Below are 17,178 nucleotides of genomic sequence, written 5' to 3'. Positions count from 1 at the left end.
CTTTAATACCACCCACTACCGCAATGACTGATGGGATAGCTTGGGTGCCATTTTGTTCCTTTGTTTTCAGTCACATGCTGAAGATTTTTGTTCACAAACGAAATTCCCTCTTAATATGCAGACATATGTTACTCAAAAGTAGCGAACAATATGGTAAATTAGGAATTCAATATGTGTAGCAGATTAGCCCTGTTTTGAAATATCGATGGTACACTAATTAGGACAGTTTTATCATCGAAAAGATATAAGCGACGCCATTCTTGTCGTTATATGCTATTAAAATTTTGGGCACTAGTATACCTTGCGATCAAAATGCGTAAATAAACTAACGATATGCTTATGGCTGCCCATTTCGTCCCGGGGTCCCATGATCACTAAAGTGTCCCACGCAGCAAAGAAGCAACACGTATGTTGATATTATTCAGTGGGCCGTGAGGTTTTTCTAGCAAGGAGCTTTTATAAAAGCTTTTAAAGTTTTATAAAAGCTCATTGGATTCAACTCTCCCTTCTATTGCTAAAATAAACTCTCTCAATAATTCAACGATTGAGATCGTTACACTGTCTGAAGTCTTTCTTGTCAGAAATTAGGCCTATACAGGTAGGTGAGAATTCTCAAGTTTCCCTTCAATGACAAGACGAACTTTCCCAGCCAGAAAAGGCCAAGCTTGTTTTTCAATCACTCACAAACAATACTAAACCAACAGACTGTATGCAAGAAAATTTCACTGCTTCCCAATGTTGTGCTTTGTGGCTTGGGTGGTAAGGGATTATGACTTGTTTTGACCAATGCTCCTTTGTTTTTCAATCAATCACAAACAATACTAAACCAACAGACTACTGTTTAATTGATGCTCTATCTCAACTAACTATTCACCTTATGTAAAACAAGCTAAAGCCCCAACAAACCCATTACCAACTAAGTACATTTGGGATGATAACTCCAAACTCAAATTTACAGAGGCATTACAGGATCCTCCGATATAAAAAAAATCTTACAAAACTTTACTGCTAAGTCATTTTGTGACGTAGACAATGCAGTAAAAGAATTTTCTGATATAATAACACATGTAGCTGATAAATGTCTGCGTAAAATTACCCACAACAATAACAAGAAAAGAAAGAAGAAAAGTAAACCATGGTTCAACCATTCATGTGCATCTCTTAAACACAAAATAAAACAATTAGCCACTCAGTTTTCTAAGTGCCTGTGGAAACTTGATGTTCGCCACGTATACTTCTGCAATCTGAAATTGTACAAGAAGAAAATCAAGACAGAGAAAAGACTCTTCAAAGAAATACAATTAAACAATCTCAGAAAACTTAGTAAGGAAAATCCACAAAAAATATAATCTTGGAGGGAAATCAAATCACTGTGACAGGAAGATAATGTTCAACAGAAGGATGATAATGCCATTAACCCAGAAGAATGTTTGACTCATTTCAAAACTTTAAACAATTTTGTTGATAATAAGGAGCCAAATAAAGACTTTATTCAACATGCTGCTCAAGAATGGCCTGAAAAATTTAACATATCAACAGATAACATGGACTTTTTGCGGTGTTTTTTATTTCACTGTAGCAACATGCACTATAGTCTCTTACTGTTATCGAAAAATGTTCGCGGCGGTTTTAAATTCGCAGTGAAGTGGCCGCCGTGAAAACCGCGAAGTTCATTTAATCCACCGAGAACGTTTCTGCATTTACAGTACAGCATGTTTCAGCCATCTCCCTCCCCATGCAACAATAGACTATTCCAAAATCACCCATGTGCAAAAATGGAACACTTTTCTTTAAAAGTCACTTCTACTAATGACACTTTAGCCCAAAATTCCCAGTGCAAGAATTTACTCTTCCAGTGCACCCCATGTCACATGCTGAACAAAAATCTTCAGCATGTGACTGAAAACAAAGGAACAAAATGGAACACAAGCTATCCCATCAGTCATTGCGGTAGCGGGTGGTATTAAAGATTTGAGTGATTTTTTTCTTTCTACGCTGCGTTCGACTTCATCACAACATATTGATAAAGTCCACAGTCAATTGTCAGTATTAGCGACGGAATGCCCGTGGATATTATCACTACATATTGATGACTGTAAGTGCAGGGTATTTTGTGTATATTGTGCAACTTTTGTTATTGGTCACGCAACAGGAGCAGTGCAACTCTATTACTAATTAGTATTGTGTGCAATTCTAGCATTTGTCAGCTCCATTTGTACAGGAATGTGTCCACAGGAATGCTAGTTCACGCCACGGTAATGTTTGGAATGTTATTACCTAGGAAAAGCTATCCAGCCATTAATTACTTGGTAATAGGTGGGTCCTGCAGGCCCTCAGGAGTATTATTTTGCAAATAAACAATCAATATTATTCTAGGAAACAGCGACATTGTTACATGTGTCAGCCAAGTGGCTTTTTTGCGGGAGTCAATGTAAATAGTGTGTTATACATGTAATAAAACAGAAAAAAACATGCAGATAAAGATTTGTATCAATTATACTGTACTGGACAGCTCACAACATGGTTAGCAATTCATTTGAATTACAAGTTGAAATGTTTATGCCTCAAAGCGCAAAACTCCAAAATCAGCACAAAAAAAATCTTCCTTGCAGGAATTTCCAGATGATCATTGGTTTGATGATTGATTGTAACTTTATTCAAATGTGTGCTAATATGAATATGTGACCAATAAATGCAAAGTTCTCAGTACACTTTTTTTCTTGCTCATTCAGCTGTCGATAAGTGCTAGAATTTGTGAGTCCCACAACAAAGAATAGTACAAAAAATATTACAAAGCTCTCTGTAGAAGCATCCGCACTGCCATAGACAGTAGATTTTATCATTACATAGATGAATCCGACGACCAAAGGCTTTATAGTATTAGTGACAGAATGGACATTGGATTCATCAGTAGATCGATGAATCCCACGGCCGATCGCCAGTATTAGGGACAGAAGTGGCGTTGGATTCATCAGTAGATCGATGAATCCCACGGCCGATCGCCAAGTATTAGAGATGGAAGTGGCGTTGGATTCATCAGTAGATCGATGATCCCACGCCGATCGCCAGTATTAGGGACGGAAGTGGCGTTGGATTCATCAGTAGAGCGATGAATCTCACGGCCGATCGCCAGTATTAGGGACGGAAGTGGCGTTGGATTCATCAGTAGATCGATGAATCCCACGGCCGATCGCCAGTATTAGGGACAGAAGTGGCGTTGGTTTCATCAGTAGATCGATGAATCCCACGGCCGAGCGCCAGTATTAGAGATGGAAGTGGCGTTGGATTCATCAGTAGATCGATGAATCCCACGGCCGATCGCCAGTATAAGAGATGGAAGTGGCGTTGGATTCATCAGTAGATCGATGAATCCCACGGCCGATCGCCAGTATAAGGGACGGAAGTGGCGTTGGATTCATCAGTAGATCGATGAATCCCACGGCCGATCGCCAGTATTAGGGACGGAAGTGGCGTTGGATTCATCAGTAGATCGATGAATCTCATGGCCGATCGCCAGTATAAGGGACGGAAGTGGCGTTGGATTCATCAGTAGATCGATGAATCCCACGGCCGATCGCCAGTATAAGGGACGGAAGTGGCGTTGGATTCATCAGTAGATCGATGAATCTCACGGCCGATCGTCAGTATTAGGGACGGAAGTGGCGTTGGATTCATCAGTAGATCGATGAATCTCATGGCCGATCGCCAGTATAAGGGACGGAAGTGGCGTTGGATTCATCAGTAGATCGATGAATCTCACGGCCGATCGCCAGTATAAGGGACGGAAGTGGCGTTGGATTCATGAGTAGATCGATGAATCCCACGGCCGATCGCCAGTATAAGGGACGAGAATGGCGTTGGATTCATCAGTAGATCAATGAATCTCACGGCCGATCGTCAGTATTAGGGACGGAAGTGGCGTTGGATTCATCAGTAGATCGATGAATTCCACGGTCGATCGCCAGTATTAGTGACAGAAGTGGCGTTGGATTCATCAGTAGATCGATGAATCCCACGGCCGATCGCCAGTATTAGGGACGGAAGTGGCGTTGGATTCATCAGTAGATCGATGAATCCCACGGTCGATCGCCAGTATAAGGGACGGAAGTGGCGTTGGATTCATCAGTAGATCGATGAATCTCACGGCCGATCGCCAGTATAAGGGACGGAAGTGGCGTTGGATTCATCAGTAGATCGATGAATCTCACGGCCGATCGCCAGTATAAGGGACGGAAGTGGCGTTGGATTCATCAGTAGATCGATGAATCTCACGGCCGATCGCCAGTATAAGGGACGGAAGTGGCGTTGGATTCATCAGTAGATCGATGAATCCCACAGCACTATTGATTAATTCCATAGCTGTGGAATTCATCATCTAAGTGATGAATATCACAGCTGTGGAATTCATCATTTTCACAGCTGTGGAATTCATCATCTAAGTGATGAATATCACAGCTGTGGAATTCATCAATCCACGGTCTTCGGATATACCTGGTTTGATTTCTAGTTTTGAGTTTTGAGATTTCTAGTGCAGAACTCCCAAGTTAAGCACAGTTTAGATATACAGGACAGTCATTACACTTGGGATGTTGCATTGGGAATGTTTTAAAAGACAGATTTGTTCAGGGTGCCAGATATATGTGGCCTGACAAAATTCAGTCAGCAGATGTATTTTATTTTATTTTGCTGGCTTGAAGACTTACCTTTCTGTGGGTTGATTAGGTCACTATATGATGATTTGATAATTTTGTTACTGGCAATGTTGTATTTGTGGTATACAGCAGGTGCACGTGTGCTGTGTAGGAGAGGGTCCAGTTGTGCATGTGGCACCCACCGAGCTGGACTGGGGAGATATTCGGGTGCTGACAGACGTTCACAGGACCGTACAGCTGTCCAACGAGTCTCTGATACCAGCACCCTTTTCTGCACAGATGGTCAGTACATATCCTGTTGGAGCGCTTTAACCTATCAACGTTTCTATGGTAAAAAAGAAAGAATATCTCACTCAGTGCAAGATTCACAAATAACACTCAAGGCCAGAACTGCAATCAGCAAGCAATCAAATATCCTGAAGCTTGCCTTCAAGAAGAAGAGATTGATTTGAAATTTTACAATCAGATGTACTGAAGCTTGCCTTAAAGAACATATTCATACTGATTTGAGATTTTACTATCATATCTATGCCATTTGGCATTTCAAGCTTTGCAAATATCTATCTAAGTATAGCTGCATGTATGTATGCTCAGTTACTACAAAAATTGTCCTTCATTTTCCAAAAGAAAAGCATTTTTCTTGTCACAGTTCACCCTTTCACCATATAGTATGTAGATGCATCTATTGTTTTCTCCCCATACCTACAGATGAGGCCGGGGTCTGTGTGGCGGGTGGAGCCGCAGAAGGGTGTGATTCCCCCGGAGTCTGCGCAGGAGCTGGTCCTCACAGCACACCTGGACGACTGCATCAGGTTCAAGGACAAGCTGTACATCCAGTACCCAAGCAGCCAGCCACGCACCATCGTGGTGCAGGCCTATGGACACGGCACCACCATTGTTGCTAACCCCCCCATCACACCTGCTGTCCACCTGGGCCCACACTTCAGGTAAGGACACATCTGTGAGCTGTACAGTCACCAGCAGTACTCCAGTGGAAGATCTAATCTCCAAGTAGATCCTACGGTAGCATAAGACAGTATCAAAAAGGAGTGAAGCTGGCCTAGGAGTGTGTTTGGCTATCTGATGACTCCCTTTGGCCAGCTATACTCCTTAACAAGCTTTGATACTATCTTATGCCACTGGTAAATCTGCCTGGAGATTATGAAATATCCTATATCAATGATGAGGTATTTTGATTTAAGGAATCAGGCAGCTTTTGCCTTCTGTTATCCTGTGAGAGGTAAAAGTAAGGTATGTAACAGGGTATTGCAGCAACTGGCCGTGGTGCTGATATTGTGCTGTTCTTGTGCCACAGTGACAGCCCCTGCCAGTACCACTTCCAGCTGACCAACAAGGGGCGGCGTCACCAGCAGCTGTTCTGGCACACCGAGGGGTTCCCCATGTACCGCATCCGCAGGGCCACTTCCAACAACAACAACAACCAGGTATGGCTTTCTTGATAGGTCCTCTTTGATGTATGCTCCTTTTCCTATCATCAACCATTTCCTACTACGGTAGTCTTCATGTCAATTGTAACTTTTTGTGCTCTTAGTTCTGGAGTTTCTTAAATACAATACAATAACCTGTCAAAGATCAATCAATCAATATTTATTGCTCAACAATTGTAGTGAATACAATGTATGGCAAGATCAAGGGCAGTACATACATACATTAAAAAAATCGACTAATATCTATGCAATAGCTTGTAACACTTACTTACAGTAATAAAGAGTTCTATATAACTAAAGACTACGTATTGTTCTAGTCTATCTGAGTGGTTCATCAAGATGACTGACTGGCTAAGTGCAGTAGATCCATTTTTTTCATATACAAATTTGTGATTCTGACACCTGACTTTCCTAACAGAATGGTCCGACAAGTGAACCCATCTTTCACCTGAAACCCCACCGTATGGAGCTGAACCCGGGGCAAACAATTGATGTCATGTTGGAGGGGCTGACAAAAAAGTAAGTTACGTTGAAGTCATTTGTGTGATGACAAACTTTTATGTTTGCGTTTTTGCAGTGGCCACTTGCCCGCTAACTTAAAACCACCGCAAACATTTTTCCATTATAGTATATGACAACCATCTATAGGGCTACCGCAAACTTAAAACCATTGGGAACATCAATTTTCCTGCTACCGTGAAAGTAAATCCCCACAAAATTACAGTATACAAACCATCGTACAATTTGTACCAAGCAAACACAGCAATGCATCCTTGAAGTGTTTAAAAAATTGTCATGTCTTGCCACCTCAGACCCCAGGTCCTGCGGGAGCGTATGCTGTGCCACGCTATCATTGGTCAGAGCAGCGGAAAGGAGCACATCATGACGATGGACATCAACGTGGAGTTCATCGCTCCACTGCTGGACCTCTCCACTCGCAACATCAACTTCAGGATAGACAAGGTATGTTGGTTCTGCCACCACACAAAACATGTGATGTGGTGTGCTGTAATGATGTTCTTAATTTCAGGGCTGCACCACAATCATGATATTTCATAGCAAGTGGTTTTTAGGATGGAATGTTTACATGTCTCTTACCCTTGAAATATTTTAATGAATTATGTTATGCACTTGTGAGCTGTTAGATTATTGTGTTGTATCATTGTCACTTCCACAGAACCCAGAAGATGTACTTGAGGTGCAGCATCAGCCCCTGGAGCTGAGGAACATGTCTTCACTGCCCCTGACTGTACTCCTGGATGTGGACCATCCCTTTGCCTTGCTGTTTTCAGATGGACGCTGCATCACACACTCGGTAATTCTCTTCTACTCCATTTAGATTTTGCCACTCTGACGTAGCCATTTGGCTACCAATTCACTATTGGTTGTTTTATTAGGCAGCAAGAAGGAGGTTAAATTGTCTATAAAGCTGGAAATGGTGCATTGTATACTGAGGAAAACATTACATGAGATGCAATCAGTTTATCATGGAATTGTTAGAACCACCACTGAATCAGCACCAAGGAAAGAGTCGCAAAGTTTGAGCACTTTGAAGTAACTCCTGATAGGACAGTATATAGCTGCTTGTCGTTTAGGAAAGTGGTTGACTTCAAAGCCCACATTTTCAATCAAAAGTCAATAAAACATTGCTGTTTCTTAAGTTTAAACATAAGCATGAATGTTTTAACACATATGATATGTGACCAATGGCCAGTGAGAACAGAGTTGTTTTCATGCACCTTTTTGTTCTGACAGGAGCTTGTTCTGGCCATCAATGAGACCATCATGCTCCAAGTACAGTTTGACCCAGCATACTGCAGCGATGCACACTCACGAACTGAGATCAGCAATCTAAACATCAGCTATAAGGAGCATCCCAGCAAGGTAAGAACTTCTTTTGTAACTTGGAGAGAGGTGAATAGTAAAGATGTCAACATGCCAGTCACAAAGCTTTGTACATAATGTCACTTTTTGGTTGACAAATCTGTCAACATCATAATGTCTTTCCAGAGCATAGAAACCTCAGTGACCACTTATAGCCATCAGATGCTATTTGCAGTCACAAGAACTGTATGATTATGTGTGATCTGTTGCCTAAAAAAGTAAAGACAGAACAAAAAACTGCCATTGAGAATTGTCTCTGGTTGCTCCCCTCCCAACAGGATAAGGTCCAGCTGTGTGCGGAAGTCCACTTCCCCAACCTGACCTTTGAAAAGATGGACATTGACTTTGGGTGCATCTTGAACGACACAGAGGTGACCCGTTACCTGGATGTGACCAATGAAAGCCCCATGCCTGTCAAGTACCGCTGGTCCTTTCTGCTGGACGATCCCACACAGGCAATCAAGTAGGTCTTCTGACATGTTAACCCTTCTCTGCTGATGTAACCTATTATCAGTGCTCTTATTACTATTCAGGGCAGGTTAAAACCTCAGTCTGATAAGTACAAGCCTGCTATCTGTCATTTCACTGAGCACTTCTGTGTCACATGTTTGTTACTTCTACCACCTGTTGTGTTATTTGTGTGTGTTGTTTTACCTTTCTTCACTTCTTTCCTTTTGCCTTTTAGTTTTGTTTGTTCTTTAAATGAATCATCTACTTCAGTACATCTGTAATGATATATTGTTGATACAGGTTCAGCAGACAAACCGAGGAAGGAGAAGTAGTGGAACAACAGGTGCTGCCAGAACACACCAAACTTCAGGTACAGACAAAATAGAATAAACATGGAAGCAAATACTACATCATCAATGAATGTTTGGTAGAAACAGAACAATTAAGATTACCTGAAATATGGAAAGCTGCAACCATCTGCAGATGACTTTTTTCCCAAACATAGTTTTTAAGGTTACTTTTCTTTGATTTATCTTCAGCTAACCATAAAATCCTCCATTGTGTTGGATAAGCATTAACACAATCATACAACTTATACCCACCTCAGTTACACCCAGAGGAGGAAGAGGAGTTTGGAGAGACAGTTGCCATGGAAACAGGAAGGGGTGAGAAAGAGCCTGAAAAAGATGACTTTGACCTTGAAGGGGATGACAAGTATGACGAGATGGTCAGAGAGGTACGTGTGCACCTTCAGCGTCAAAGATTCATGAAGAGAAAAATAGAGAGTGTAGAAAATACTGCAAAAGTCATGTAGATATATTGAACATCCTGTTTGTCTTTTTTTGGATGTAGGCTTGATATGTGTTACACTATTGATAGAAACCTGCATTAAGTCATTTATGCAATGTGTTTTGAGAGAAATGAATGTATTTTCACTTGATCAAGTTGAAAGTTCAGTGTTGCTGATCTGTTGCTCCACTATGAAAGGTCCTAAGCAGAGTGTAGATAGGATGGTGTTTTAAGGGAAATGAATGTATGTGGACTTGAACAAGTTGAAAGTCTAGTGTTGCTAATCTATCTCTCCCCTACAACAGGTCCTAAGCAGAGAGGAGATAGGTGCTGAGGATGCTGAGGAGGAGATGGTGGTGGAGGACTTGCCTCCGGAAACAGGTCGGCAGAGCGTGGTGAGTCGTACGGCTGAGAGGCCGACACTCGAGGAGCGTCGGGAGGTCCTGCCTCCGTTGCCATGGCTGCAGAAGGAAGACCCCACCCTACAGCTGAGCACAGGCATCGAGGAGGTAATCTTAGTCTAATCTCCAGGCAGATTTACCAATAGCATAAGATAGTATCAAAGCTGGCTAAGGAGTACACCTGGCCAAAGGAAGTCATCAGCCACTGTTAGCCAAACACACTCCTAGGCAGCTTCACTCCTTTGGCAGCTCTTGATACAATCTTATGCTATAGTAGGATCTGCTGGTCAATACTGGTCTGCCTTGCACATTTTGGTTACAAACAGGTTAATATTTATTCTTAAAGAGAAAAGAGCAAGTTTGAAGGGAGCATCCAGGCTAAGGATGACTACAATATCTCTGATGCAGAACTACCACTGATTCAGTACCAAAGGGGTTGATTCTTCTCAGAAGAGTTTCTTACCAACACAACAAATCATCACATCCTGTCTACATATGGATAAAACCTAACAGCTGCAACTGAATGATGGTCTCCTGTGGGTCCTTATCATATTCTCACTCCCTACCAATGACCAAGATCAGGGTCATCCTTCCGCACAAAGCAGGACATTTTTTTCTTGAACTGAGTACAGCTACACCAGACGTTAAACCTGTTGTTCCCTGCTCCCAGGTGTTTGATATCCTCCCCCTGTACGGGATCCTGCACCCTGGGGAGACACAGCGTGTGTCCTTCACCTTCTATGGCCACTCCGGGATCGGCTGCAATGCCACCGCCATCTGCGAGGTGGAGGGTGGGCCCACCTACGAGGTGACGCTGAAAGGCGAGGCCTCCCTCTTGGAATACAGGCTGGAGGGGCTTGATATTGATTATGGCAAACAGGTAAGTCCGTGGTGTGTTATGCCAAAGGGCGGTTATACCGACTACTTTAAATGCAGAAACGTACATGGTGATTTTATGTTCGCGGTTTTCGGGAGGCAGTCTTACCGCGAACTTAAAACCACTGCAAAAATTTTTTCATTACAGTATGTGACTACAGTGTATGGCACTACCGAGAACTTAAAACCACCGCAAACACTGCACTTTCTTGCTAATGGGAAATTAAATCCCTGCAAACTTAAATGCATTTACAGTACAGTGAAACCTGGTCTACCGACCACCTGTGCATAACGACCCACTGTCCACTACGACCGCTGAAAAGCGGTCCCTTGAATTTTCCCATAGACGTAAGCATTAAGATTTCTGTATATGACGACCACTGTCCAACGCGACTTCGACCGCCACTAAAGGCGACCGCATGTTACCCAAACACTGCCAAAACGACCGCGGCATGTGATTTTGTCACGTGACTTTAATGTTCACGGCGAAAAATGAGCGTAATTGTCATAAATTATTTACCGCTATCAAACTACGCCGCGCGCCGAACCTGGCACTAGACTTGTAAAAAAGTTTCGGTCCAAGTCCGGTTAAAACCGGAACGGCTGGAAACGCTTCTTGGACTTGGAAAAAAAATAGAACTTGTATATATTCTCTTTTATGTTGCAGTATACTTGTAGATCATCTAAAACCTTCCAAAGATCGAGAAATTTGCGTTGAGAAATTACGAAAAACATCGTGGAGGTAACTAGCGGTAATGGCGGCGAAAAGATCGTAAACTCTCGCAAAAAAAACTCGCGAGATCTGTGACGTCAGGGGCAGCTAGCTATCTGATTGGCTTAGGATAAACAACAACTCAGACCGCCATTTTTGTAAGCATTATTTTGCCCCGAAAATTACTGCCGTTTTTGGAGATTTTGCGGGCTCAAAACTCATATCAAAAGGAAGAAAAGGTATACTTGTTGTTTTTACGTCAAACACCTCTTATGTGAACGTTTTATTTTTCCGCCGATCGCGAGCTTGAAGGTCGGGGATTCCCCGTTCCGAGCACATGTTTGTGTGTGTTTTATTCTGTTTACGATGAAAACAGAGACAGACAAACTTGTTTATCTAGAAAAACTTAGTGTGTTGTCTTATTTCTCCCAATAACAACCGTTGTAGTGTTATAGTAAAATCGTCCGACAGAATTTACGAGTACCGCCAGGTTTTCGAAATGTCTGGGTCATAGCGGCAAGGCAAATTTGCTGAACTGAGACCTTGAAAAACGGGTTTTTAATGAGATTATCTTATGCTAAAGGCCGCCGACACACATTGTCAACAATCACTAACAATAGCAAAACAAACAGTGTGCGGCTTTCCGACTGTGGACGGCGTCCCAAGCCTCTAGCTTCAATGCAAAACACAAAACTGCGGTTTACATTTATCGACTTTGTACAGATTTCTCGGCAAAAATGTGAGTCACAAATTTTTTATCAGGACGGCCTGTGTTTGCGTTCAAGCCGACCAAAACGAAATGAGACCGTCATTGGACGGCTGGACGCCCCTCTGATGGAAACACTGCTGATGATGTAATGTGTGCGGCATGGAACGACCGCAGGATTGTGCCAAAGCAAACCACCATGGATGGCTTCCTGAAAAAACTCTAGATGATAATGTCTGATCTCCATTGTTTTGTATGACTATGAGTCTAGTATGACATCAACATGGACTCTTAAATTGATGCAAGTCATGTATTTGAGATGGACAATCCCTAGAAAGTGTTGTGCATGTAATTTTTACTATAATTGTTAGTGTACAATGTACTTGTGTTATGCATTTGCACACAGATAAGTAGTAACGACATGGATAATAAAGTCTGTGGAACGTATTGATTGAATACTTGTCAGTTTCTTCACTGGAAAAGTGTTGTACATGTAACTTGTTACAATAATTGTTAGTGTACTTGAACTATGCATTTGCACACATATAAGTACTAAAGGCATGGATAATAAAGTCTGTGGAACATATTGATTGAATACTTGTCAGTTTCTTCACTGGAAAAGTGTTGTACATGTAACTTGTTACAATAATTGTTAGTGTACTTGAACTATGCATTTGCACACATATAAGTACTAAAGGCATGGATAATAAAGTCTGTGGAACATATTGATTGAATACTTGTCACTTTCTTTACTGCCGCCATCTTGTTTTCTATATAAAGACCACCTATGTATGAAGACCACTTTTGCTGGGTCCCTTGAGTGGTCTTCATATACAGGTTTGACTGTATATAGATACAGATACAGATAAGAGCAACACTGTACATTACTGATACAGATATTGAAGAGTTTTTTGGGTAATACGGTAGTATTGCGATCACCTATAGTGCTGAATGGTAGACAAGCAAAACCTTTCTCAGAAGACTCTGGGCTTGTTATGTCTTCATTTTTCAGCAAGCCTGTCATATTCAAGACTTAGTGTTTGAATGTGGCGGTTACGTCGTATAGGTATCTAGTGCTATATATGTTGCTATGTTACTGACTCCATGTTCGTGTTGCCAGCTGTTTGATCAGGTAGCAGAAGCAGAAATCGTGCTGTACAACACTGGGAAGGTGGACTTTGAGTTTGCAGCCCTTAACATGGACCCCATGTTACAGAACAGCCCCCCTCCAGGCATGCCTGTACTGGTCCCCCACACAGTAAGTATTGCATTATTACAATGTTACTGAGACTTGTGTTTCCATTCCATCAAATCCGTGTGACTTGGCATTTGTACTACATTGTTTTCTCCTTTCAGAGCTATTTGTTCTAGCTCTAACTTTACCTTCTCCTCCCAAAGGGTCAAGTGGCAGCCAACAGTCAGCAGACTCTCACCCTCAAGTTCCTACCAGGAGCTCCTGAGAAGTTCCACAAGAAGTTTCAGGTGAGGAAAGGTTGCCATGGTGTTCACATGTGGCCCAAGAGACTTTTGCCATTTCTTTATTTCTATGTAGTATCTGTAGTTTGGCACGAATATGAAGTCATGGTGAAGCTTTCATGTTGAAGAGAGGTAAACTAAAAGTAAAACTAAAGCTGTGAGAAAGAAACTTTTTGTCACTGAAGCTCATTCTCACCATATGACAACAGGTGTACGGATATGTTAACACCTTTTTCCCATTGTGTAGATCCAAGTGGCTCACTTTGAGCCTGACATCATCACCGTGCATGGAGAGGGAATCTTTCCCCGCCTGAGCTTCGACCTTCCCCGCCTGCCTGACGAGGACGGTCACTACACCAGCCTGATGGTGCAGGCCCGGGAGGCCCTGACTGTGGAGCACAAGGTGCAGAAACAGGAGCCTGTGAGCCGGGCGCAGAGTGAGCTGTCTCTACAACCTGCTGGGGGCACGGAGGAGGTGTTTGTACCAGCAGAGGTATGTCAGCTATTGTCTTATTCAGCAACATTACAGTTGCGTTTGTGAAGGTTAGATTCAATCATCCAATCCTATGGGACGATACAAGTTGTCTTCAGCTCTTTTGCATTCATAGTTAGGGTATAAGAAAACACTTTCTCCAGTGTCACTGACAAAAGATAGTGGATGCTATCTGAAACATCTGATCGTTTACAAAGTCATACCCAGTTGCTTGAGTAACTGCTTTTTTGTGTATAAATAACAATACAGTTGAACAAATTGATAAGTTGGAAACATTGATCAGGTCAGATTCAATTTAGTACTCGAATAATATCTTAAGTTGAACCTCAATCATTCCTTTACCCATGGTAGATATATGATGTACAGAAGTTTGATTTTATTTTTCCTACATATTTTTCAATTGTAGTACCAATATTTTCATCTAAATGTCTCTCTGTATTCCCAGCCTGAGTTGCCCAGTGAACTGGATCTGCAGATGGAGGTAGAACGCAGGATTCTGCACCAGCATGCCACCTCTGTTCATCCCAAACTAAAGCTGGCACAGCCTCCCAATGTCCAGAAGAAGCTGCGCAAACAACTCACCCAGTTAGTATAATAATTTATACCTTTTGAAGTCAATTACTTTTGTAATGTGTAAACCGTGCAATCATTGTAAGAAGTGGAGTACAGAAAATATGAAAACAACATGACTTGCTTTGATATTAGCAGAAAATTTTTTCCATGTCCAGGAATGATATTACTATAGTTGTAACGTTAACGTTATAGCCTATTATAGAAACTTAAGGTTTAATCATGTACATGCTTTGTTTGCTACAGCACGGAGTTGCCCCACTACCTCCTACACTTTGGGTATGTAGTGTTGGGGGAAGTCCGGATACACATCGTACGCGTCACCAACACTGGGTACGTCCCAGTGTCCTTCAGCGCTGACCAGTCTCGCCTGCACCACTCCGGCTTCCACATCGGGCTGCACCACATCCACTCGCTGCCGGGCTATCCGCACCACGAGACCATGGACTTCCAGGTCACCTTTGACCCCCGAGGGGCAAACCTTGACCTGGGGGAGGTGGAGGCCACTGTGCCGCTCCACATCCAGGGTGGACCCACCATCATGCTGTGCCTGAGAGCCACTGTCACCATGCCAGAAATGCAGGTATGAAAAGCTTAGCCCGAGTTAACTGTGTAAGATAGTGGGTTGTAGCAATGAGCAATTAATCAAATAAATATGTTTAGGCAAGGTGCTCCAAGAACCTCTGAGTCACCATAACACTTCACTTTCCAATATTACATTTCAGATTTTAAGATGTGCCACTGTTGTGAACATATTAAAATGATGTATTGACATGTGTGAACATTCCTACATACGTATCAGAGGAGGTATTTCCCAAAAACGTCTGAGTCACCATAACACCTTCCAATAACACTTAGACTTCAGATTTTAAGATGTGACGCTGTTGTGAACATAAAATGATATATTGACATGTGTGGACATTCCTACGTAGGTATCAGAGGAGGTGTTGGACTTCGGCACGGTCCAGTGCGGTCAGTGTCAGGTCATCACGGTGCAGCTGTACAACCACAAACAGGTGCGCTGTGAGTGGTCATCCGTGCCTCAGGAGAAGCAGAAGAAAGGAAAGGTGAGGTCTCGCCCCATCCCACAGAGCTGTGATCATGTTTGAGACAACAATGGCCTACTGTATTGTGCAGTTGTTTCTGTCAACAAGTCATGTTCTGGTCTGAAGTCATTATTGACATTAGATAACAATCATGTAAGTTCATGTGCTGGAATATGGTATCATAATCCTATGTACCGGCAGGTCAAGTAGAGAAAACGAGGAAACACTTTAAAAATGTTACTGTAACACAACCATAATTTCATAAGACTGCAGTGCAGATGTTGCCAAAGATGCAAAAGATAGTTGCAGATTATGCACTTCTCCCATAAGCAATGTTTGACTAGTCAATAACGGATATTGTTTGTTTCAGGTTGCTCGTCATGTTCCCATGCACTTACGTCGTCAGATGTGGCCAGACAACAAACCCAAGCCAAGACATTTTGAGATCATGCCATCATCAGGCGTGTTGTTGCCTGGACAACGGGTCAATGTGCAGGTTAAGTTCATGCCAACAGAGGAGGTATGAGACACCTGATATTTTAGGAGAATTCCATGATATTGACAACATGACCATAATTGAATAAATGTCATGGTAACTTATTGCATGTAGGCATAGCCCTTAAACCTGAGGCTTACATGTATATTTGTTTAATCAAGTGATAGCACAAAATTAGAATAGGCACTGCTAAATTGATTATTAGCATCTGTTATTGTTGGTTCTCTTTGTAATACTATGTAAGCTTTGAGTGATAAAGGATGATTTGTATCTTTATGACAAAGAAAAAATTAAGATATTCTTCATACAACATGACACATCTCTCCCTGTCCTTTCCCAGACCCTGTACCACCAGCGGCTGATATAACGTTAGGATGATTTGTATATAAAAAAGCACAAACTTTAAGGTATTCATACAACATGATACATCTCTCTCTCCCTGTCCTTGCCCAGACCCTGTACCACCAGCGGCTGCCCATCCAGCTGGCACAGAGCAGCCGGCGCCTGGTGCTGCTGGTGTCAGGACAGGGCCAGGAGCCTCGGCTGGAGTTCAGCTCCTCCCTGCTGGAGTTCGGTCCCATCCTGCCCCACAGCAGCGGGGATGAGCAGGAGATCATGCTCAGGAACCCTGCAGCCTTCCCCATCGAGGTCTACTCTCTGGAGTTTGACCAACAGTATCTGGATGAGGAGAAGGTGAGGATGATGTGTTTCCTGTTTTGTTTTTATCATTACCACTTTTCTGAAATTTCCTTTAAGTTAGTAACATCAACTCTCATGAATAATTCCACTGGATGCCATAATACCACCTCACGATAGAAAAATAGATGAATTTATAATTATCTAAAGGTATGTATCATGATCAATGAAGCATCAGTAATCCTGAGGTATATACACTTGAGATATTTAGGTGTTCAAGACAATCCTCAGAAGGCTTCTATAACAATGTTTTTTTTTTATATGACGGTTATGGCACCCAGTGGAATTATGAGAATGATGTTATCTGCATATTGGAATAATTTTGACAAGCATTAAGGCAAGATAATCAACCTAATTTTCCCACAGATTCTCCGCTTGATGAAGGGTTACGACGAACAACACACCCTCCTGCTGCCACCCCCGCTCCCCGGGAGACGGCCTGCCCTTCGAGCTGCAGGATTTCTATCAGGAGTACAAGAAGAA

At 42.4% G+C, this 17,178-nt stretch overlaps 1 protein-coding gene across 1 annotated transcript in view; it reads left to right on the top strand.

Annotated features, from left to right (window-relative positions):
* The window catches only part of LOC118417597 (hydrocephalus-inducing protein homolog), a gene marked incomplete in the record, with an annotated part of 61,778 nt that overhangs the window by 7,858 nt on the left and 36,742 nt on the right, over window positions 1-17,178 (top strand). Inside the window, 22 exon segments of the mRNA XM_035823194.1 lie at window positions 4,782-4,934; window positions 5,361-5,599; window positions 5,968-6,097; window positions 6,519-6,619; window positions 6,913-7,063; window positions 7,278-7,415; window positions 7,856-7,984; window positions 8,263-8,447; window positions 8,735-8,804; window positions 9,042-9,170; window positions 9,529-9,732; window positions 10,295-10,504; window positions 13,039-13,176; window positions 13,317-13,400; window positions 13,642-13,887; window positions 14,333-14,472; window positions 14,704-15,040; window positions 15,390-15,524; window positions 15,874-16,023; window positions 16,453-16,692; window positions 17,062-17,112; window positions 17,114-17,177. Coding sequence (XP_035679087.1) covers window positions 4,782-4,934; window positions 5,361-5,599; window positions 5,968-6,097; window positions 6,519-6,619; window positions 6,913-7,063; window positions 7,278-7,415; window positions 7,856-7,984; window positions 8,263-8,447; window positions 8,735-8,804; window positions 9,042-9,170; window positions 9,529-9,732; window positions 10,295-10,504; window positions 13,039-13,176; window positions 13,317-13,400; window positions 13,642-13,887; window positions 14,333-14,472; window positions 14,704-15,040; window positions 15,390-15,524; window positions 15,874-16,023; window positions 16,453-16,692; window positions 17,062-17,112; window positions 17,114-17,177 — 3,424 coding nt within the window.

The sequence above is a fragment of the Branchiostoma floridae genome, chromosome 6, assembly GCF_000003815.2.
Source record: "Branchiostoma floridae strain S238N-H82 chromosome 6, Bfl_VNyyK, whole genome shotgun sequence".
Lineage (NCBI taxonomy): Eukaryota > Metazoa > Chordata > Leptocardii > Amphioxiformes > Branchiostomatidae > Branchiostoma > Branchiostoma floridae.
Note: the sequence above shows the minus strand (reverse complement) of the source record. Positions and strands in the feature narration are given on the sequence as shown.